The sequence below is a fragment of the Lactuca sativa genome, chromosome 4 (genome assembly GCF_002870075.4).
Source record: "Lactuca sativa cultivar Salinas chromosome 4, Lsat_Salinas_v11, whole genome shotgun sequence".
In the NCBI taxonomy this organism is placed as follows: Eukaryota; Viridiplantae; Streptophyta; class Magnoliopsida; order Asterales; family Asteraceae; genus Lactuca; species Lactuca sativa.
Window position 1 is genome coordinate 370,231,514 of NC_056626.2, and position 23,575 is coordinate 370,255,088.

General features: G+C 37.1%; 1 protein-coding gene across 5 annotated transcripts; it reads right to left on the reverse strand.

Annotated features, from left to right (window-relative positions):
- Positions 1–1,725: 1,725 nt before the first annotated feature.
- LOC111891490 (patatin-like protein 2) lies at positions 1,726–12,878 on the reverse strand. 5 transcript variants are annotated; one of them, XM_023887550.2, is made up of 6 exons: positions 12,482–12,871; positions 12,215–12,396; positions 10,681–10,873; positions 10,440–10,601; positions 10,038–10,340; positions 1,726–2,182 (listed from the first exon to the last, which is right to left on the reverse strand). In XM_023887550.2, the coding sequence occupies exons 1-6, from the start codon at positions 12,695–12,697 to the stop codon at positions 1,958–1,960; spliced, it is 1,281 nt and encodes a 426-aa protein (XP_023743318.1). In that variant the 5' UTR covers positions 12,698–12,871; the 3' UTR covers positions 1,726–1,957. The 5 variants fall into 5 exon arrangements, with proteins under 5 accessions (XP_023743318.1, XP_052626613.1, XP_023743319.1 ...); XM_052770653.1 differs by lacking the exon at positions 1,726–2,182 and adding an exon at positions 3,406–3,679 and having other exon boundaries at positions 12,482–12,878; XM_023887551.3 differs by lacking the exon at positions 1,726–2,182 and adding an exon at positions 3,753–4,015 and having other exon boundaries at positions 12,482–12,875.
- Positions 12,879–23,575: the final 10,697 nt, after the last annotated feature.

The following is a 23,575-nucleotide window of genomic DNA, read 5'->3' on the forward strand; positions in this document are numbered from 1 at the left end:
TCTTTCCTATCAACTTTCATCTTTAATCTTCAACATACAGAATCATCTTTTTCAATCCACTCATGTATTGAAACATATGGTACAAATTGAGATCTCACATAGAGAGAGAATGAGTGGATCAAGATTGTTCATCATCCGGTCAAACTCTTACCGGTGCGTCTCTCACATTCATAGAATACCACTGATGGTACCGGAGATACCGCCCCCACTATCTGCCACCATTCATCCCATACCATGCACCCTTTAATATAAAAAATATGTAATCATCAATATTAAAATAGAATGAAATATTATAAGAAAAATAAAAAAATATAGTTGTATATGTTATATAGGAGGGGTAGTATACCTTTTTAACAATATAAATTACACTCAAACGATTCTTTGTTATTTTTAGAAGTTTGGGGCAAATTCAATATTTTATAGCAGTAAAATTATTAAGTCAACTTTCTTACTCCTTATAAGGATGAACCAAAATAACGACATGCATATAAATACCATGATTTTCCATGCAAGGCTTCAAACGATTTCATAGAAAATATCGGATTTTCTGAAAATGCAATGAGAACGATTTTAAACAAGTGTGAAACTATTTTATATAAAAATGCTTATGAACTCACCAACTTTTTAGTTGACGCTTTTTAAAACGACTTGTATTCTCAGGGATCTAGTAAGCAGGTGAAATGGGACACGGATGCAGGACTATTTAGCTGTAGTTTGGAATTTTTCTGCTTATGTCTCTTTTGTGAAATTTGATGGACAAATACAATGTATAAACAATGTAAGTTTGTTATCTGATGTTTGGATTACTCTATTTCATTTATATTCAATTGTTATGATACTGCACAATGAGGTCACCCGCCTCCGGACGTTTCCGTCGTCTGGTCCTAGGGTGTGACACAAACACGTTTTGTAACCTGTATGGTTTTGAATAATCAAATAGAAACCCTTATCCACCGAATCAACAAATATCCAAACCTGACCCGTAACCTGTAGGTTTTTTTGAATAATCAAACGCATTTTACTTAATTCTTAAAATAACATTTATTAAATAAAACGTATGTTGATTTAGAAAACGCATTACGTACTTAACGACTTTCAATTGGAATTGAAATCATTATTGTAGTAACTTCTAATTAGTTTTTGACCGTCGATCGCATTGATAGAGAATAGCAACTACAAACTTTATCCTGGTTGATAAATAACTTTATTGAATTATAAATAAAATTGGTGGTTGCTTTATGAAATATAGATGATATTACATCATGATTATTGGTAGAAAACTAGAAGTCTAGAAGTCGAGTCCTCAAGTCCTATGTAAAAATAGTTTGGTCTTTAGCCTTTTCCCTTCAGACTTTTGATTGAGATTAAAAGTAAACTTTAGGCGATATAAAATATAAATGTATAATTCTAAAATTTATATGGGACGGGTTATAAACGGAGCGGATCGGTGATGATCCACATCCGACCCTTTTAACAAAAGGGTTAGCTGGTACGGATCGTTAGCGGGTAAATGGATCAAAAACTATGTTTCAAACCCATATAATTCTTAAGGGTTTGGATTAAATCAGGGTCAAAATCCACTCCATTGTTAGGCCTACTCAAATCCATCGAATGCAAAAAATTTACATGATTGTATTAAAAAATAAATAAATAAAATAAAAAATAAAGGAATTTTTAATTATACAAACTCACACGGAGGCTTTCAGAGAAGGGCAAAGTAGACAGTTGCATAGGGCCTAATACTTTTCTTGTGGCCCAATTTTTTATTATATTATATATGTATATAAAAACTTATAATAACGATAAGGACCATTTTTTCTGACTCGTCCAGCGAATTTGAGGATTTTTAAATCCTCAGGACTAGTCCCGTAAACTCATCACTAATCCTACTACTTTGAGTTCAAAATAATTAAACAACCACCTTATGTTCAACACTATGATAGCAAAATAGTACAAATTATTTACTTTGGCGATGCTTTCGCTCCTCACAAAGCAATCTGGCAAACCGTGTCAACGCTTCAGAATTTGTCCCTTCTGTTTCGACTTCTTGAAAAATTCCGGTTTCTAAATCTACTCTTGACACCTTCTCATTCAACAGTTTTATTCCTACATCTGCAAGTGCCTTCATGTTCTCATCTGTCGCAATATCGATTGATGAAGTGTCTCCTATCAAGTTGTCTTCCTACCAAAATTCAAAAATACACAATTATACGACCATTCAAGCTTGAAAGACCTTACTTTAGCAATGTAATGACGCTTTCTTTTTGATATAATTTACTCAATATTGACATGACTTATGCGAATATTGCGGTTTAATAAAGAACATCTTAATGAGGTTTTTCCAAATAATTTGGGACATTTTACAAAATGACCTAGTTTATTATTTAATTTTTATTTTTTCTATTTCTCTAGGTGCATAATCGTTTTCTTAAATATTTATTTGAGCGTTATTTATCTGGATAGCACTTAATAAGAAACTAACAGGACCTTTTAAATATTTATCTAATTCTCATTGGGTTAAATGCAAGAATAGTAATATATTATCCATTTGTTTTTCTTATTAGGGTGGAGGAAATCGTTCCCTCCCAACTCACTGTAACATCAACTTTTCTTTCTTCTCTCTCTTTCATCTTTCTCAACCTAAAACAATCCTATTTTTTCCAACCTATTCAACTCACATAGAAATCCTATATTTTCCAACCTACTCAACTCACTTGCCACATCTCTAATTTTATTTAATTAAATTAGAAAATATAAAATAAAATAAAACATAAGATTATTTTTAAAATAAACTTTTGTTAATTTAAAACAAATAAATTCTAAAATAATATTACAAATAACGTTTGATTAAAAAAACTCACATTACAAATAAAAAATACACGATAACTAAAAACACACACTTAAAAAAAGACAACATAATTAAGATCCTAAAACGATAATTAAAATTAATTGGTTATGCAAAGTTGGAATTTAAGCATGTTTAATGTGATCGGTAAGATCGGATCAAAGCTAGTGGTAGATTTCAGCATCACGCAATTCATGCAATATTCATCGACTTCGTCGTTTGGGGGGGGGGGGGGGGGGGGGGGGGGTTCGGGCTGATGCACAAGAGATATTGCAGCACCCTCATCTTTCAGTATCATATTTTGTAGTATAATACAAATGTATATTATATTGTTTTTTCTCAGCGCCGACATAGTTTATGCTGGCATTTTTAATATGTCCCAATGTCCTTTAAGGACTCCACAAGCATATTTTACATCCTTTTTTATTGATTCTTGTGCCACCTTGAACCGTTTCTTTTTGTCGGTTATTCTATGTGGATATGTCTTTACAAATATAGCCCATGATGAATATATTTCATCCTTAAGATAGTCACCATGCTTGTAGTGTTCACCATTCAGATAAAATGAACAATCGGGTCTTGTTCCATGATATTTATCATCAAACAGTGGTGATTGGTAGAGGACATTCAAATCATTATTCAAACCGCCTACACCATAAGATACATGTCATAACCATAAATCTTGTGACGTTACCTCTTCTAGTGTCATTGTTTGATACGGATAGTCACCCCTCATGTATTGGACTCTCAATTCCATTGGACAAGCCCTCCAAATCCAATGTGTATAGTCAATGGTACGAAGCATTCCAAGGAATCCATGTATAGTTGCATGTGCTTCATACAAAAGTTGAATGTTAGTGGATGTTGGACGGTGTAAATATTCAGGCTTATACATTTGCGCAACACCATAGAAAAAGTTTTGAAGAGTTTCACGAGAAGTGCTTTCTGAAAAATTTAGATTGCCATCTAACGAGTTTGGGTTATAACCCTTCGCTAACTAACTTATTGTTCATATACATTTTTGTAGCTCACCGAAACTTCTTTGATTTGTTGCATCCTTTTTTTTAGAATAGGGATAATTCATCTCCAGGTTACCCACAAGTCGCATAAACAAACATTTTCTCATATGGAACCTTTTGTGGAATTGTTCGTTAACATGGGTTGAATCATCTGCAAAGTAATGTGCGATTAGTAGTTTTTCAGCCTCTAAACAATCTCTTTGGATTGTGTGTCTCCTTTAAATGTTTCTTGAACTAGAATTATTCTGAAACATTTGTTGTATAGTATGAGATAATGCATGTAACAAATTATCGTTGATCAGTTCATCATGTGATGATGAATTATAATGATTATCTTCCATTATTATTTTTCGAACGTTTGGATTCATTTTTGTATAAAGATAAAAGATAGAGAGACAATGTATTTCAGAGGTTTGTATAGAGAGAAAATATTGTAATTATGAAGGATATATATATATATATATATATATATATATATATATATATATACACACACACACACACATGTAGAGAATCTTTTGAAAAAGAAAAAAAAAAGATAAAAGAGAAAGATAAAGATCCTCTAAAAGATAAATAGAAATTATGAATTTCACGGGTTCTATAACTCCGAAACATATTTAGTTGTAATTTTTTGTTTCTTTTCAAGCATCATGCACTTAATACCTCCAGTCAAATTATCATGTGGTGGAGAAAATACTCCATTTCTTGGCTCTCTATCATGCGCTCCAACAATTATGCTTGTTATTCTTCATTAGCATGTAAAATGCGTAATTTTTCTTCCTCATATCGTTCTCTCTGTTCCACCTTTGTACTTGTTCCAATGTTTATGTCAGCAATCTCAATGATGAGATCAAATATTTCATTATGTATTGACGATGTCGATGTCACTTTCTTTCCTTTTCTTTCTCTATGAGTTGGTGAGTTTTCAACATCAAACGACTGTTGTTGGGGAAAGGGGGAATCTGGGAGGATACTGTGCATCGGAAGATGTTGTTGTATGCGTTCGATGAAAATGTTTTGGTTCATTTTGAAGAAGGGGTGGGGACTCTTCACCAGTTTTTTTAACTAGTTCCCATTTCATGTGGTCTTTCAACCACTCCGAAGCTTTTTCATGAGGAAAAGCTTTATGATTACTAGTCATACGATCCTTACTTTGTGTATCTTTTAATACTTCAGCCTTAGATGTCCCGCTAGATAGACTGCTCATCATATGGTTGTAGATGAAGTTGTAATCATTACATTTCTTTTGAAGGTCTTTCCATTAGGAGTTTACTTGGCATCTTGACCGATTCGAACCTCCCAGTTGAAAATTAAAATTCTCTAGAATCCGCTTCAAAAATGCATCCGACCTATGTTGATTTCCACATTGTTTATCTTCACAAACAATGACATATGCCCTAACCAACGTCAATTCTTCACAATCCTCACTTTGTGTATCTTTTAATACTTCAGCCTCAAATGTCCCGCTAGCTAGACTGTTCATCGTATGATTGTAGATGAAGTTGTAATCATTAAATTTCTTTTGAAGGTATTTCCATTTGTATTTTACTTGGCAACATGACCGATCTGAACCTCCCAGTTGAACGTTAAAATGCTCTAGAATCCGCTTCCAAAATGCATCCGACCTTTGTTGATTTCCATATTGTTTATCTTCAAAAACAATGACATATGCCCTAACCAAATCCAATTCTTCAAGTTCCAACCATTTCTTTGACTTTTGTTGCTTTGTATAGTTGTGTTTTTTTTCTTAATAATGGGTTGTAACTCCTCGTTGGCTTGTTTGTCGTCTTCTTCGTTTCTTTCGGCATTCAGGTCGTTATTAGACCTATCATATTCTACGTTATGAGCATCACGGAACTAGAAATTCTCAGGATGAGGAGATTGGAATTAGGTTTCTAGAACCCTTTGATAAAACTGCATAAATAGATTATTACCTAGATTTTCCTCTAAAAGACTAAATACACTGTAAGATTGTTGCACAAAGAAATAATGTTGTGGATAGTTTTGGTTTTGTTAGTAGTTTTAGTATTGTTGATAGTTTAGGTTATGAAATCTTTTAGAAGAAAACGAAATATCTTGACTTGAACCGTCTTGTGTGGATTTATGTCTTTGAATAGAACCTATTTGTTTAGCTTTGTCTCAGTAATCCATTGAAGTTCACTGAATCGGAAAGTTTTTATAGAAATTTATATAGAATTGTGTGAAATTGGATATCTTGATAAATATATACAAAATTATACAACAAAAAATAAATAAAAGGCAGTTTTGGTCTTTACAGGTTGCATGAAAACAGAAAAGGTAGGCGAATAAATTATCTTGCTCGAATTTTCATGCAACCCATGAAGATCAAAGTTGTCTTTTTGTTTTATTTATTTATTTTTATATATTTATCAACATATCCCACTTTAGTCAATTCTATATAAATCTCTCTAAAAATACTTTCCGCTTCGGTTACCTTTAATGCATTCAGAGGCAAAGCAAAGTCAGTTCTAGCCAAAGATGTAAATCCATGCAATGTGGTTCAAGTCAAGATATTCCATTTTCTTCTCCAAGATTTCAAAACTCAAACTATCAACAATACCGAAACTACCAAAAAAACTGAAACTATCCACAACATTATTTCCCAGTGCAACAATCTTACAACACATTTACTCTTTCAGAGGAAAATCTGGGTTATAATCCCTTTATGCAGTTTTCTCAAAGTATTCCAAAAACCCAATTCAAATCTTCTCATCTTGAGACTTTCCAGTTGCATGATCCTTAGAACGTGGAATCTAACAGTTCTAGTGACGACCCGGTTTCTAAAAGAAACGAAGAAGACGACGAACAAGCCAGTGAAGAATTGCCACCCATTACTGAAAAAAAATGCAATTATATAAGGTGCTAGAAATCAAAGAAATGGGTGGAATGTGAAAATTTGGCTTTGGTTTGGGCATATGTCGATGTTTCTAAAGATAAACAACGAGAAAATCAAAAAAGGTCAGATGTATTCTAGAGCATTTTAATGTCCTACTGGGAGGTTCAGATTGATCACGGCGCCAAGTAAACTCTAAATGGAAAGACCTTCAAAAGAAATGTACATATTTTAACTATATCTACAACCGTAGGATGAACAGTCTAGCTAGTAGGAGATTTGCGGTTGATGTTTTAAGAGATACACAAAGCGAGTATCGAATGACTAGTAATCATAAAGCTTTTCCTCACGAAAAAGCTTAGGAGTGGTTGAAAGACGACGTAAAATGGGCGTTGGTTAAAAAATCTGGTGAAGACTCCTTGTCTTCTTCTTCAAAACGAACCAAAATATTTTCATCTGACGCCTACACAATATCTTTCGATGCACAATATCCTCCAAGATTCCTCCAACAACAACAGTTGTTTAATGTCTAAAACTCACCGCCTTAGAGAAAAAAAAGAAGAGAAAATAAAGTGTCATCGACATCGTCAGTACAAAATGAAATATTTGATCTAGTCAACGAAATTCTCGGCATCAACACTACAACCAGAACAGAGGTGGAACAAAGACAACAGTATCTAGAAGAAAATTTATGCATTTTTTAAGGTAATGAAAAGTAGAAAGCTCAACTGTTGGAGTAGGAGATAGAGAACCAACATATGCAGTATTTTCTCCAACTGCGTGATCATTTGAATGAAGGTATTTTACTTATGGTGCTTGAAAAGAAATGACAAATTGCAATTAAATATGGTTGAGAGTTATAGAACCCGTAGAATTCAAAATGTTTTATCTTTATCTTTTAGATGATCTTTTTTTTATCTTTTTATTCTTCCTTTTTTTTCCTTTATCTTCTTCAAAAGATTCTCTATATGTAACTTTATATATATATATATATATATATATATATATATATATATATATATATATATATATATATATATATATATATATATATATATCCTTCATAATTACTATATTTTCTCTCTATACATACCTCTGAAATGTATTTTCTCTCTATCTTTTATCTCTATGCAAAATGAATCCAAACGTTCGGAAAATAGTAAATGAAGATAATTACTATAGTTCATCATCTGGCGATGAACTTATCAATGACAATTTGTTACCTGCATTATCTCGTACTACACAACATCTACTTCAGAATAATGCTAGTTCAAGCAACATTCAAAGGATAAACATAATCCAAAGATATTGTTTGGAGGCTGAACAACTACTAAACTGACATTACTTTGTGGATGATTCAACCTATGCTAATGAGCAATTCAATAGAAGGTTCGATATGAGCAAAGTATTGTTTATACAACTTGTTGGTGACCTGAACATGAATTATCCATATTTTCAAATAACATTCGATGCAACAAATCATTGAAGTTTCAACGCTCTACAAAAACGTACATCAATAATACGTCAAGTAGCGAAGGGTTATAACCCAGACTCGTTAGATGAGTATCTAAATATGTCAGAAAGAACTTCTTGTGAAACTCTTCAAAACGTTTGCTATGGTGTTGTCCAAATGTATAAGCCTGAATATTTACATTGTCCAACATACACTGACATTCAACTTTTATATGAAGCACATGCAACTAGACATAGATTCCTTGGAATGCTTGGTAGCATTGACTGTACACACCGGAGTTTGAGGAATTGTCCAACGGAATTGAGAGGCCAATACAGGTGAGGTGACCATCCATATCCAACAATGATACTAGATAAGGTAACATCACAAGATTTATAATTTTGACGTTCATTATATAATGTAGGCGGTTCGAGTGATGATCTAAACGTCCTTTACCAATCACTAATGTTTGATGAGAAATATCATGTAACAGGACCTGATTGTTCTTTTTATCTGAATGATGAACACTACAATCATAGTTACTATCTTGCAGATGGAATATATTCAAGATGGGTTGTATTTGTAAAGACATATCCACATATAGTAACTGACAAAAAGAAACAGTTCAAGGCGCCACAAGAATCAACCAGAAATGACGTAGAACGTGCTTTTAGGGTCTTTAAAGGACGTTAAGACATATTAAAAATGTATGCATGGGCTATGTCGGAGAAGAGAACAATGGATATAATGTATATTTGTATTATACTACGTAATATGATATTGAAAGATGAAGGTGTTGCGATATCTCCTGTGCATCCGCCCGATGCCCTCCCCCGACGATGTTAATGACCCATAAATAATACATGAATTGCACAATGCTGAAACTCACCACCAGGTTCGATATAACCTTATTGATTACATTGAACATGCTTACATTTTAACTTTAAATAACTAGTTAATTTTAATTGTCGTTTTGCGATTTTAATTATGCTGTCTTTTTTAAAAGTGTTTTTTTATTTATCATGCTTTATAATTATCGTGTATTTTTTATTTGTAGTGTCATTTTTTAATTAAAGTTTATTTTTAATATTATTTTAAAATTTTTCTTTTGCTATAAATTAGCAAAAAGTTTATTTTTACAGAAAAAAAAAAATAATGATATGTTTTATTTTATTTTATATTCTGTAATTTAGTTAAATAAAAAATAGTGATAATGTAAGTGTGTTGATTGTGTTGGAAAGGACAGAGTTTCATGTGTTGTGAGTTGGAAAACATAAAAATAAAAACAAAATAAAAAAATTAATATGAAGCTGACATGAGAGCAAGTTGTTGAATGAGTTGGGATGAAATTTCTCCCTCCACCCTTACAATATCATAGCAATGTTTTAATAGCTGGTTCGAAGCAACCGGTTGACCGACCGAGAAGTAAGGACCAATTTTATGTCAACTTTTATACCGAATCGAATCAGGCGGTTTCTTCAAAAATCAGGTTGATCTAGTGTAATAGATCCATTAAAAAACCATTTGAACCGGTTTATTAAGTTTATATAGTTGAATTTACTTAGCCCGTTAAAAAAAACACATTTGGTAAGAAAATTGAACGCTTCGGAGTATAACTCGATTAAGGTCAATGCACACTTTGTTAAATGTAGCAAAAAAATTTGATTATATCGATAATCAAACCGGTTGAAACAGAAATCCATCACCAAACTGGTAATACAAAAAACCGATTTTTAAAACATTGCATTATATCAACAAATATCATGATTAATTTGCATGTTTAATTGGTTTTTTATCATGTCATTTTACGTGTAATTCAGTATTGACGTGGCAAAGAAGTGTTTTATGTCTTTAAGACGCACATACCTGAATGCGTAGATAATTCTTTTCAGCATTGAGGGATCTGAAGAGAGTGGAGACATGAATATCGACCATATCAGAGCTTGCATCCATGAAGATATCAATTATGGGAGAAGAACCATTGTCGAACACCCAATTCACCAAACCCCATCGTGAAGCTCTCCTGGAATTATATTTCTCGGAGCGTTTCGGCATCCCGGTGCCAAGCGAAAGCACAAGCATCCTCCTGCCGTCGACGGACTCCAGATCGGAGAACTTGTGTTTTCCGATCATCACTTCCTTCATGATATGCGTTATCGCTACTTGCGTCTGTAAATCGCCATTTACACAATGATTCCGATTCATCCATGTTTTGACTTTTGATTCAACGAGTTTAATTTCGACTTTTTTAAATACGATTGAACTTACCGGATTGTTTGCTGCAACCCCGCCGTCGATCAGATCGAATGTACGCGTAGCTCCTTCGGCGTCTGTCGTCTCGAAATAATGAGGCGGGAAATACGTCGGAGCGGCGGAGGTGCTTATGCATACGTCCGATAGAAAAGCATCTTTCCAGGCGAACTCTTTTGCCTGAACAAATCAACGAAACAATTACAGATTGTTGATAAATCATCAGAAATGTAGAGAGTAAGAGATGATCGGAGATTACATCGTCGGTGGTGAAGATCGTCGGCTGAAGGCGTTTGATGTCGAAAGTTGGTATGATTACGTCTGTTATCGTTTGTTTGAGAGTTGTGTTTCCCAATATCTGTCTGGTTATTGATCGGAGATATTCGCCGTCGTATTTTGGTCCGACGACTCCTCCAAAGAAATTTGCGACAGCATTTAAGAACTTGATGCGGCTGATTTCATAATCAAAGTTGCAAGTTGATCAAATTTTTTGTCATAATATAATATGGGATGGACGTTGAAAATTAATCATGCAAAAATAATGATTACAAATGTAAATTGTTTTAATTTAGAAAAAAAAAATAGCATAAAGTTGTCTTTTTGTACATGTTACAAGATGCTGAAGCTAGCAACATGTCTTCTCGATGATATTTGATCAACTCTATCTAATAAAAATGGATGTGAAATTGTTTGTCGACATGATGCATGAAAAAGAGTGAGCTTGTTAAATGTACTTTTTGTCACTATTTGATTTTCGTCGTTAAATGAATAAAAAGTTATATTAAAATTAATAGATAAAAGTTGGCCGAATTATGTTAAAACCAATAGATTTTGGTTTTTTTCCAGCTTAATTATTGAAAGATTTTTTTCTTTCTATTTTTAATCATTGAGAGTTTGTTTTTCTTTTAAAAAAAATCCATTTTGAATCATATGAAAACGTTATAGTGTGGAATATGTTCAATTTGCCCACTAGAAAGAAACTTTTTTATTACTTAACCATTAAAACTTAGAGTTTTTTTTTTTTTATAAATAAAAACATCTTTAACCAAAAAAAAAGTTCCAATTGTTTTTTTTTTTGCTATTTAATATCGTAAAAATTCTAAGTAGTTTTTTTGAAAAGAAAAAAAAAACTAATCTTTAAATAGTTAAACTAGAAAAAAAAATTATTATAGTGATTAAACCAAAAAAAACTACGGTGCTTAATTTTTATAGAAATAACTCTACATTGGTTTTTTATAAATAAAAATTGGCCAAAATAATTGATTAAAAGAACATAAATATGTAGTATTTTTATATTTGGCCCTTTTGAAGTTATACTTGAAGCAAAAAAAAAAAAACAAAAAAAAAAAAAAAAAAAAAAAAACAAACTTTACAAACCCAACTTAATTATTATTCATATAAAAAGTTCCATTACTCAATTACAAAACAACAAAATAAGACAATAAATTGATATTATTACTCCGTGAGTACCAAGCTGCAGTAGCACTCCACCAGTCTAATAATTTTAAGCAACGGGACAATTCACATTCACGTGCATGTTTACACTATTCCAACACACGTTTATTTATCAATTATCCCCAACATTTTATCTTTCACACACACACACACATATATATATATATATATATATATATATATATATATATATATATATATATATATATATATATATATATATATATCCCACTAAATAACCATGATTTTGTATTATATCCCACTAAATAATTCAAAATTGATAATTAATGAACAAACAACCATTTTTATTGAAGGGTTTAATTAATTAAACGATTTACCTTATTAGAGGAAAAATCCTTGGTGAATGATAAAAGTAAAAGTTACTAATATCATTTGCAGAGTAGAGAGGACGATTATCATCACCGGGAACAGCAAGCATCGCCGTCATCAATCCTCCGGTACTTGTTCCGGCGATGACATCAAAGTAATCTGCAATTCGTGCCTCAGGTCCATCAATTTCCTGCCGGAGAAAATATACATAAAAGACAGCTCGATTTTAAAATTCTTTTGTATGTTCATCAGATCTAACTAATAAACATGTATACCTGAAGCTTGGACTCGAGAAATGAAAGTATGGTTGCCGGAATAATGCCACGGACGCCGCCGCCGTCGATGCTAAGAACAGTGACGATGCTGGTTTTGGATATTCCGGCGGTGGCGCAGTTGACAGTGAGGAGTTGCAAGGCTACGGTTGTGAAAACAAGCGAAACGATTGTGAGATTAGCCTTGGAAATGACACCGGAGTAGGAAGTAGAGTCCATTAGTTTAATCGGAAAATTGGTGTTTTTATTGGAAGTTAAATTAAACAGCGAGCGAAACTGAGGAAGGAGGGAAATGGTGAGTCATTGAGTTCGAGGCGCTTCTGCAAATATGAAACCTAATAATTTATATATCTGCATGAGATACAAACTATTTATTTTTTCTTTTAGACAAAAATACAAAATTAATGGTTTTCAGAAAAAAAAAACTTTGGATAATCTTTAATAAATTTCAACTTGAATGAATAGACCAAAATCAAGAATTTTTTTGGTTTTGATTCATAAACAATTTGAAATGACTCTTTCAATATTTTCATTTGTTTTTTCTATTTTCTTTATTAACTTAGATATTTAAATATTTAGAAAATAATAAAAAAGTAAATTCTCTCTCTCTCTCTCTCTCTCTCTCTCTCTCTCTCTCTCTCTCTCTCTCTCTCTCTCTCTCTCTCTCTCTCTCTCTCTCTCTCATCTCTCTCTCTCTCTCTCTCTCTCTCATGTTGACATAAACACACATATATACACAGGTCTTTCAAACAACTACATTGAAACCATTGAAGCCCTTCAAATCGAAATCAAGAGGAACACAAATACACAACCAAAAATAAAATCAAACTGAAATTGAAGAGACAAACACATACAACCAAAATTGAAATTAAAATAAGAAGAAAACCATGATTTACACCTGTGTTTTTGTTCACTAAGTCAAAATTGAAATTGAAGAAACACACATAAAAATAACAATATGAAGATTGTTTAAAAAAAAATCAAGATTTGCTAAACCTGGAACTATACTATCCATGAATTCTAATTCACGGTTCTCCGACTCCATTGATTGAATCTTGGATATGTAAGATCTATACAAATTTCTTCTTTCTTACAGCTTATAATTATCATCATGACATTTTCACAAAAATGTCTTAATGATCGAACTGTATTCCCCTCAACAATCCTCGTAACCTTAAAAGAATCAAGATTCCTTCTCTGGGTTTACCCCACCACCATTTTCCCGTCAAAACCTTGAGTCTGCAATTTATTACCATAGTATTGAACGGTAATACTCCCCATTCTCACATTCTTTCACATACACGGTGTGAAAAATGATGATGGGTGCATCCAATTTGATGATGTGGTTAACCCTAGTCCTTGTGGTCTGTCTTGTTGTGGTTCTTGGCTTCGTCTTGGTTTTATTGGCTGAGCTCCACTGCTCCATCCTCTTCCATCGCCGTCAACATCAACAAACGACCACCACCGCAGCCACACCTCTAACCATAGTACACAACAACAACAACTCATCTTCTCCTCCTCCCCTTTCAGTTGTCGGTGATGACATAAAGAAGCAGCAACAGCTCCCTCAACAGCCGAAAAATCAATAAAATAACCAAGAAGGGCTTCAATTGTCTCTTAAATTTAAACCTACCACCACCAATTTAGGGTTTTCTCCTTGTATTTCAGGATGAAGTCGATTTTTGGTTATTTTTATGACGGTGGGATTTGTGTTCTATGTTTGTTTATATATATATATATATATATATATATATATATATATATATATATATATATATATATATATATATATATATATATATATATATATATATATATATATATGAGAGAGAGAGAGATGGGGTTATCGGTGGAGTGGTAAGGTGGGGTGGGGTAGGATATTATTTTTTTTTTATTTTCTAAATATTTAAATACTTTTAGTTAATAAAGAAAATAGAAAAAACAAATCAAAAGGGTAAAAGAGTCCTTTCAAATTCTCCAGGGACCAAAACCAAAGGAAATTCTTGATTTTGGATTATCCATGTAACTTGGAAACTTTTAGACCCTATCCAAAGTTTTTTGAATATCTCAGAGACCAAATTCATAATTTTTGTCTTTCTTTTAGTAAAACTGTGATTTATGATTATAAGAAAAAATACATGTGGTTTTCTAGATTTTTCGTTTTCGTTCCTTTTTTTTGCATGGTTGGTTTTTGTGGTTTCAATTCCAATGTATGGTTAGTCCCTTAGTTAGATTGTAACACCCATAAAATTTAAGCCAAATTAAAACATTTTAATTCATTCAAAAATCATTAAGTTCATACATTTTGTTTTCAAAATAGTTTAAACATCAGAGTATCCCCCAAACCATATCACATAAATCATAAAACTGAGGAGCGGTACGATCACGCCTTTGCCTTGCCAGATCTCCTGAAGTACCTGAAACAAAACATAGAACTGTAAGCCCGAAAGCTTAGTGAGTTACCCCCAAAATACCAACCACACAAAAACATACTCATAACATATCACAAATAGAACAGCCATGCACATCGAGTTTACTGTGTAACTGGTCCGCCGGCACCGGGCCTTTAGTCCACCTGGTCCACCCTCCGAGTCTAGCCATGTACATCGAGTCTACAGTGTGATTGGTTCGCCCGCACCGGGCCTTCAATCCACCTGGTCCACTCTCTCAATCTACAGTATGACTGGTCCGCTCACACCGGGCCTTCAGTCGGCCTGGTCCACTCTCCGAGCCTCGGCACGTCTGGTCCGCTCTCTTGGGGCCTTCAGCCTATCCGGACCACTCGCTGGGCCTTCGGAATATCCGGTCCGCCCTAGGTATGTTGGCCTACAACACAAAGCAGGACCCGCCTCAACCCAACCCTCGTCAAACAACCATGTGCACATAAAACAATTAATCACATAACAAATCCTTAACCAGACAAACAGTCTAACAGATCACATAGCATATGAATATCCTAACCAGGATTCCGACCTAACCGGTCACTAGCATAACATTACCCTATATACCGAGTACCGACCTTAACCAGGTCACTAACATAACACCATCCTAAATACCAGGATACAGATCTAGCAAAGCAATAACATAACAAACAATACCCAGATTTCCATCCGTTAAAAGGTCGGCCTTGGTGCCGTAGACCCTGTCGATATAGTGAGGATAACTCACCTGCAATTTCCGACTGAAGAGATAAGACCAAGCTGCTCCGAACATCGACACGAACTTCACCACAGAACACTATCAAAGAACCATATCCATAAATACTGAAATTACCAAAATACCCTTGGAAGTCAAACTGGTCAAAGTCAAAGTCAACCTTCCTAGTTGACTCTACTCGCCGAGTCGACCTGTCGACTCGTCGAGTTCTTATACTCAGAAGCTCCCCTAACACGACTCAACTCGTCGAGTCGCCCCAAGACTCATCGATTTCAACGATTTTGGAATTCCATCCTGTCCAACTCACTGAGTCGCCAACCGAGTCACTAATCCACAGCTTTAACCAAAAGAGGTTGGGTTCTACGACCAGACTCGTCGAGTCCAAGGCAATCTTCAACAGACTCACCGAGTTGTTCTTCCAACTCGCCGAGTCCATGCACATGTTCATACTACTCGTCAAGTACATCCATGTGACTTTTCGAGCCATGCAGGGGCTCCAATCCATAGATCCACTCTTCTATAGTCTAACCCTCACATAAAGCTGCAAACTTTATGTGAAACCAAAGAGATATAGGCCCAAAACACTCTAGGGCTTGGTTTTTAGACAAAGGGGCTTCACCAATAACTCTTAGAAAGAAGCTTTATGACATTTTGGACCATCACAAGCCTAGATCTGAAGTAGCAACCTCAGATCTAAGCCTGTAACTCGAAATAGTTCTCAAAAAAGCTAAGAAACTCCAAATCAACCACCAAGGATGAACCAAAAAGGAAATAGCTTAAGATAATGACTCCTTACCTCTGATATGTGCCCAACTGATGTAGATCCCAGATCTACACAAGCCCCTTGGTGCGAGCCTCTAATTTCTCAAGCTCCTTCCACCAATTTCCTCTTCCAAGCTCCAATCTCCTCAACAATGGAGTCTCAAACGAAAATTAGGGTTTCTGGATCTCAAAAGGGTAGCAAAGAGGTTGAGGGTGGGTTATAAGGTGCTTTATATAGGGAAAAACCCCTGGAATTAGGGTTTTCTCTCTTCAGCACTAGCTCGTCGAGTCCAAGCCGCCGACTCGGCGAGTTGGCCACTTACCCCACGACAGAATCCCGATCCGACTCGGCGAGTAAGCACGCCTACTCGTCGAGTCCCTTTCCTTAATTTACATTTTTAAGTCCTTCAATAGCACCTCTGGAATTTGGGGTGTTACAACTCTCCCCCGCTTAAATTAGGCTTCGTCCTCGAAGCCTACTACAGTATACGCTTCAGAACAAACCCCTTGCACTGCAGACTCCGATTTCTCAATCAACTCATGCTCTTACAAACCCTACTTCAGCATCTCTCTTAAAATGGATTTTTCTCACATGGCATCCTTGCCACTACTCAAAGCCAACCATCGGCCTTTCAACTCTATAGCCCACATATTAACCACGTATCAGCCGATGATACCATCCCTTTAAATCAGGAACACACCTTCGTGCCCTGCGAACGCTAGATACCACAACACCCACTGAGCTCTGCCAAGACACTAATCCTTCTTCCTTCGCCCAAAATTGGTGATAACCCTGATAACTTGCAGCCTTGAACGAATCATGTTCCACCCTATGGTTCTATCCTTTACGCACTGACAGGATACTACATCCCTCAGCTCCCATAACCCATCAACCAAACATATCGCGTAACCACTCGTACCTGGACCAATCAGCCTCGGGTTGGAATACCAACACACCAGGTCCAATCAATCATGGGGTCCGGTCATCCTCATGATGGAATACCCCAGATTGGAATACCTCCACATACATAACTCAAACCTACAACCATACTCGGAACTAAGGACTTTTTCCTTGCGTCACCCTCGAACCCTTCGATTCGACACAACGGAGTGCAACCCACTCACACCTCCCTATCACAATCTCTAGTTCCTTGACCTATGACTGTAATATCCTTATACAATCCCCAACACCGACTCAGACTACTCTCGAGTCTGTTATCTTGCTGACTCACCTTCCTCTGACCCAATCTCTAATCTGGAACCACTATCCTCCTCTTCTTTCAGGGAGACTGAAAACATGCATGCGCATCATCCAACATTTCCACAACCTCAACGGGTATCCAACCTGTATGTGCTTCCATATATCTGGTACAACCTCAGTGCTTACTACCAATAACTGAAGCACTTTCGATCATCCATTGACTCTGCCGCCTTCCTTTCAGAGGACCCACACTCCTTTCGGAGCTACATACCTTTCCTTTCCAGGAAATCTACTCCTTCCTTTCAGAGGACCCACACACCTTCCAGAGCTACATACCTTTCCTTTCCAGGAAATTTACTCAACAACCCTTACTGCACCTCTAAGTGCCACTGAGCTAAACTCCACTCTACACTATCCATGTAGAGAAACTTCTATTCTCGAACTCCCATATACTCCGAATTCGATCACATACTAACTCGGCCCACGCACGGCCTCCAGCCAACTCCATCGTCATGATCAATCCTTGGGGCCAGACCATATCGATTACTATTGCATGGCGGCATATTCACTCATTCTCCTCATACTGATCCACTATCACATACAGAGTCTTCAGCATGAATGGACCTCCTTTCCAGGCCTTCAGTCTATCTGGACCACTCTCAGAACCTTTAGCATGTCTGGACCGCCCTCATGGGCCTTCAGCCTGTCTGGACCATTCCCCGAGCATTTGGCCTGACTGGTACGCCTCCCAGCCTTCAGTTTATCCGAACCGCTCAAAAATATCGTATGTCACCCTGAACCATCCCTCTCGGGAATCTCTCCCATGCAGTCTGTTCTAGCCCTCTTGGGGTTTCGAACTCCAGTTCCATTCCTGGAATCCTTTCCATGGCCTAAACTCAGGCCTCACATCGACCAACTACCTTACCTGATACCATGGTTTATTCCCTGCGCCACTTGTCTATCACTTGCTCCAATCATGCCACACTCTCGGCTAACAACACTGATAAATCCAACTAGCTAACCAACCCTGAATACTTGCTGCTTTACCAGAGAATTTTCCAATTCTCCCCACTTAGTGTACCAACTACTAACTTCCGCTGACGAAACCGACATAACTCGATCAACCTTACTTGATAAAGTTCCCCCTTCAACAGGAACTAATTCTCTCTGGAGTGAGCGACCTCCACAGAACACTCTCCCGTCATCGCATATCCCGAACTCCAAGGAAGTTCGAGTCTCAACTGAACACTTCTCACAACACCATTGCTATTCCAAGAAACAAGATCATATACCTTATCTTTCGACCAATAATCCTCCTGAACACTAACCAACTACAACTCCTAACTACTAAGATCCCCAATCATACTATGAATCATGCGGAAAAGGCGAACAGACACTACAAGAAAAAGAGCCTTTTATGACACGCAAACCACGACACTCATTGATTTATGTTACGTAAAAGAGAGTGACATTAAAAAAGTGTCATCTCTTCAAAAAATTTAAGGATTTAGGTCACGCATTATTGCGTGCCCTTAAATTAGTGTCTCACGTAAAAAATAAAAAACATGGAGGGCACAAGAGCGTCCTCTGTCAATGTCGTTTTATATTTTTTTAAGAAACGCGGTTCTTTTAAAGGGAAAATGAAATCCCAAATTTTTTAAACCCCCGCCTTCTTTTCCCTCATCACCACCCCGGCCCTCACCCACATTCACCGCCTCCAATCATCGTTGCATCCTCTAGCCTCAGACTGCGCGTACTGTTCATCTTATAACAAAATCGTAAGGGATCTAGGGTTTTTTTCAAAAGGATGCTCTCTGCAAAGTTCCTTACATCTGCTCACTTCCGCTCACCTCTTACCTCCGGAGACCTCCTGTAACGCCCCGTTTATTTAAATAAATTAGTAAATGTGAGTCCCTGACTAATTTGTGAAGAATTTTAGAAGTCGGGGGTTAAAAGAGTAAGTTCGAGATTAAATTGAAAAGATTTGAGGGCTGAAGGGTTTATTGGTAATGCAGGGATCTATTATGAAAGAAATTTATGGGATTAGGGCTTAAATGTAAGTTTTGGATTCAATTTGTAAAGATTTCGCAAGGCAGGGTTAAAAGTGTAAAATATGAACTTATTTTGAAAGAAAAGAAGGAAGGAGGGACCAGAATTGTATTTATGGGAAAGTTGTATAAGGACCGGGTATATATATATATATATATATATATATATATATATATATATATATATATTCTGATGAATCAATTGTGAACGCTAACCCTAGAGAAGTGTCGGCCGCCACCCCTCCACTCCTCTAGCCGCCATCATCGGTTTGTCCCTTGCGCTCCGACCAAATGAAGCCTCAAACGCCGATGCCTGCCGCCTCCGTGACACCGTCGTGAGCCACCGGTTCCGCTTGCTGCCTCGTCGGCGAGTGCCACTGTTACATTGCTCGTAGCTGCTGAAGACGTTGAAGATAGCGGGGAAGATTGTCGAGGCTGGAGTGCAAGCTATGAACGACGAGCAGCGGGCTGCGAACGACCTGGACCTCTCAGAAAAGTCAAATCGCAACCTAACTCTCCTGCCCTTTCGTTCCTTTTCGGTGCGTCGGAGTTGTATGCAGCGTTTCTGCCACCGCTGCCCTTCGTAGTCGCCATTACTACCTTTTCCGGCGACGTCCGCCACCTTGGTGTGGCTGTGGGGGTATGTGTTCGCTCATTCATATTGCTGTAGGCATTTGTGGTGGGGCAGGTGTGTTGATTGGCCGGAAATACCCGAGAAACACCACCATGGTGGCTGCCGCCTTGTTATCTATGTTGCTGCCACCAGCCACCGTGGAGAGGTGGCTGTGTGCGTGGTTTAGCGGGTGTATGAACATATTTTCTAAGTCTAATGTGGTATGGATTCTTGTTTGGGCAGGGAAACCGAAAGAGATTCACAACCACCTTTTGCCGCCGCTACCGCCTTCCCGCGTCGCTGCCGCCGGGCGCCACCGCCGGGCGTCCTTAGGTGGTTGCGGGTGTGTGATTATTTAGTATAGTGTGTGTGTGTGTATTAATTAGTGAGTATGTGTTATTTTGGATAAAACCTTGTATCTGTAATTAGCATGGAATAATAATAATAATAATAATAATAATAATAATAATAATAATAACCACCACCGTAAGGTGGTGGCCGCCACCGTGAGCCGCCATTGACCACGACTACCCGAGGTGGTAGTGGGTGGTGCCCCGCTAGCAAACCCTAATGGGCTTAGAGATTGGTTTTGGGCCTATTGGGCCATGTTTGGGTGGAAAACCCTAATTATGAGTATTGGGCCTTAGACTTATTGGACCCACTTTTGGGCCATTGAGATGGGATTATGTATTAAGCCCAATCACTCCATCTCATTTATCTAGTAGAGTAAAGAACTTAATGGACTAAGTCCTTAATGAGATAATTGAGAACATATTAATATTTGGGAATTTATCAGGACACACGAGAATTATTTAATAAGTGAAATATTAAATAAAAATCATTAGCAGAAATTAATCTAAGCAATAATGGACTTAATGGATTAAGTCCTTAATGGATTAAGTCCCTAGTGTGTTAAGTCCTTAGTGGGTTAAGTAAGAAACACTTAACCCTAGTTATCATTTGATGTGAAACCCTAATTTCACTTGGGCTTTGTGTTGGGCCATCCGAGAATAATCAAATGGACTAGAGTAATTAGTTGGGCTTTAGGGTAAGGCCCATATGAAGGATTGGGCCTAATTTGGAAAATTGGGCCATAGTTGGGGCCTAGATGGTTGTATGATATTGGGCCCTAGAATGATACATGTTGGACTGGACTGATCAATTGGGCCTTAAGGGAAGTCCATGTAGAGGTTTGGGCCCAATTTGGAAAATTGGGCCATATGTTGGGCTTTGATCCCTAGTTAACTTTGGGCCTATGGATTGGGCCTTGGGTTTGGGTAAGCCAAGCTAGGGGTAATGTAGTAATTATCCAAAGCATGTATTTTTAGTTATGTGTTAGAACCCAATTATTAATTGGGTGTTATTTGGTGTTGACAGTTCGGGTATCTGTCAGCCAGCAGCTGGGGTGGAGTCTGTGGGACTTCAGCAGTGTGGGATTGTGTCTACGGGACTTCAGCAGTGTGAGGTGAGTTTCCTTCCAGTAGGAACGGGTCTAAGGCCACAATGCCGGCCCGTTCAATTAGCAGTAGTTTTCGGACTTTGGTCCGATGCAGTAGTTAGTATGTTTGATGCCTTCGTGGCTCAGACAGGATTTATGTGTTATGCGTTATGTGTTCCGGGCAACGGCCCGATGCAGTATGCAGTATATGTGTTTATGCTAGTTGATATGTTATGTTGTGCTATGTTCAGTCAGTTTCCGGACATCAGTCCGATGCAGGGGGCAAGGCCCCAGTTAGTCCGGACTTTAGTCCGATGCAGGGGACGGGGTCCCAGTCAGTTAGTCCGGACTTCGGTCCGATGCAGGGGACGGGGTTCCAGTCAGTTTCCGGACTTCGGTCCGATGCAGGGGGCAAGGCCCCAGTTAGTCCGGACTTCGGTTCGATGCAGGGGACGGGGTCCCAGTCAGTTAGTCCGGACTTCGGTCCGATGCAAGGGACGGGGTCCCAGTCAGTTTCCGGACTTTGGTCCGATGCAGGGGGCAAGGCCCCAGTTAGTCCGGACCTCGGTCCGATGCAGTGGGCAAGGCCCAGTATGTGCTTTATATGTATTGTATGGTATGTGGTAGTTTGGGGGAGCTCACTAAGCTTCGTGCTTACGGTTTTCAGTTTTGGTTTCAGGTACTTAGTTTTCAAAAGAGGAACTCGGAAAGATTGCAGTGCACACACCGTTTGTTCAGCCTGGGATGTTTATACTCTGATATACTTGACAGTTGTTATGATATTTTGAGATACATAGCTTATGATTTTTATATGAGGTTTATCGACTATGGTTTTTATTATTAAATTAAACGAAATTCCCTCCTATACCTTCATCACGGTTTACATTAAATGTTACGTGCTAAGGGTTATTCCTTATATGTATAACTAGTAGCTAAAACAGAGTCTCATCAGGTTCTTAAACCCACAGCAGTCCACTCCAAGACCCCCATCAATGTGGATCAGCTTGTAGGTTTATCCGAACTCAATTTAGGGGACTAAATCGGTGACAAGCCATAGTCGTCAGCAGCAAGTTCCTTTTTTATACAACTTAACTAGGTAGTGTAGTTTCATATACTTCATAGAATGTTTGTATTAGATTTAGTGTATATGGTTACATACTTATATTTTTGTGTTTTTCTCATTTAAGCCATAAAATTATACTTTGGTTTTGATTTTATGTGGCATGTTATCTAACAATCCAAGAGCTACCCCAGTTTGTTGATGTTTGAATTATATGTTTCCGCGTCTTCTTGCTCCAACAGGGAGTAACCTTGAACGCCATGGGAAAGAGGGTTCTGTGTTTGCAGGATAAAATCATGACCATTCATGGTAGAAGTAGATTCCCTGGTCTAAGTATTTGGCAGAAATTTTGAGAAGATAGCATGGGATGCTACAGGGGATCGTTTGGTTGTGTCATATAAAGATGGAAACGAGGTGTACAAGGGTCTCATCGCCATATATTATGTTAAAAGGGCTACAATCATAACCCCCTCATTAATGTATGTCACTCATTTTCATTCATTGCATAATAACTAACTAATAAAAGACTTATCATATCCTGTTAATATAACATATACCTCATCGTCATCATTGAAAGTAGAGCTTTTTTTTTTAATTGATTGATGCAGTGGGTTCATCAGAGGGCCTGGAGAGGACCCGAGGCCTTTCATTCCATGACAAGTACAAATAGGGCCCCTGTTATCGGTTGTAAGTATTGTATTTCTAGCACCCATTTTATCAATTTAGCCACTCAAACTCAACTGCTATTAAAATAAATCATAAATAATTAATCAATAATGTTTGTAATTATGCAATGGAATGCAGGTATGGAGCACTGGA

Bases quoted from the DNA above. Each gene is read 5' to 3' on its own strand.
- LOC111891490 (XM_023887550.2), bottom strand. From the start codon at position 12,697: ATGGACTCTACTTCCTACTCCGGTGTCATTTCCAAGGCTAATCTCACA. The intron at 12,397-12,481 runs GTATACATGTTT...TTTCTCCGGCAG, and splicing joins TTCTCGAGTCCAAGCTTCAG to GAAATTGATGGACCTGAGGC. The intron at 2,183-10,037 runs GTATGTGCGTCT...GAATTTTGGTAG, and splicing joins AGAATTATCTACGCATTCAG to GAAGACAACTTGATAGGAGA.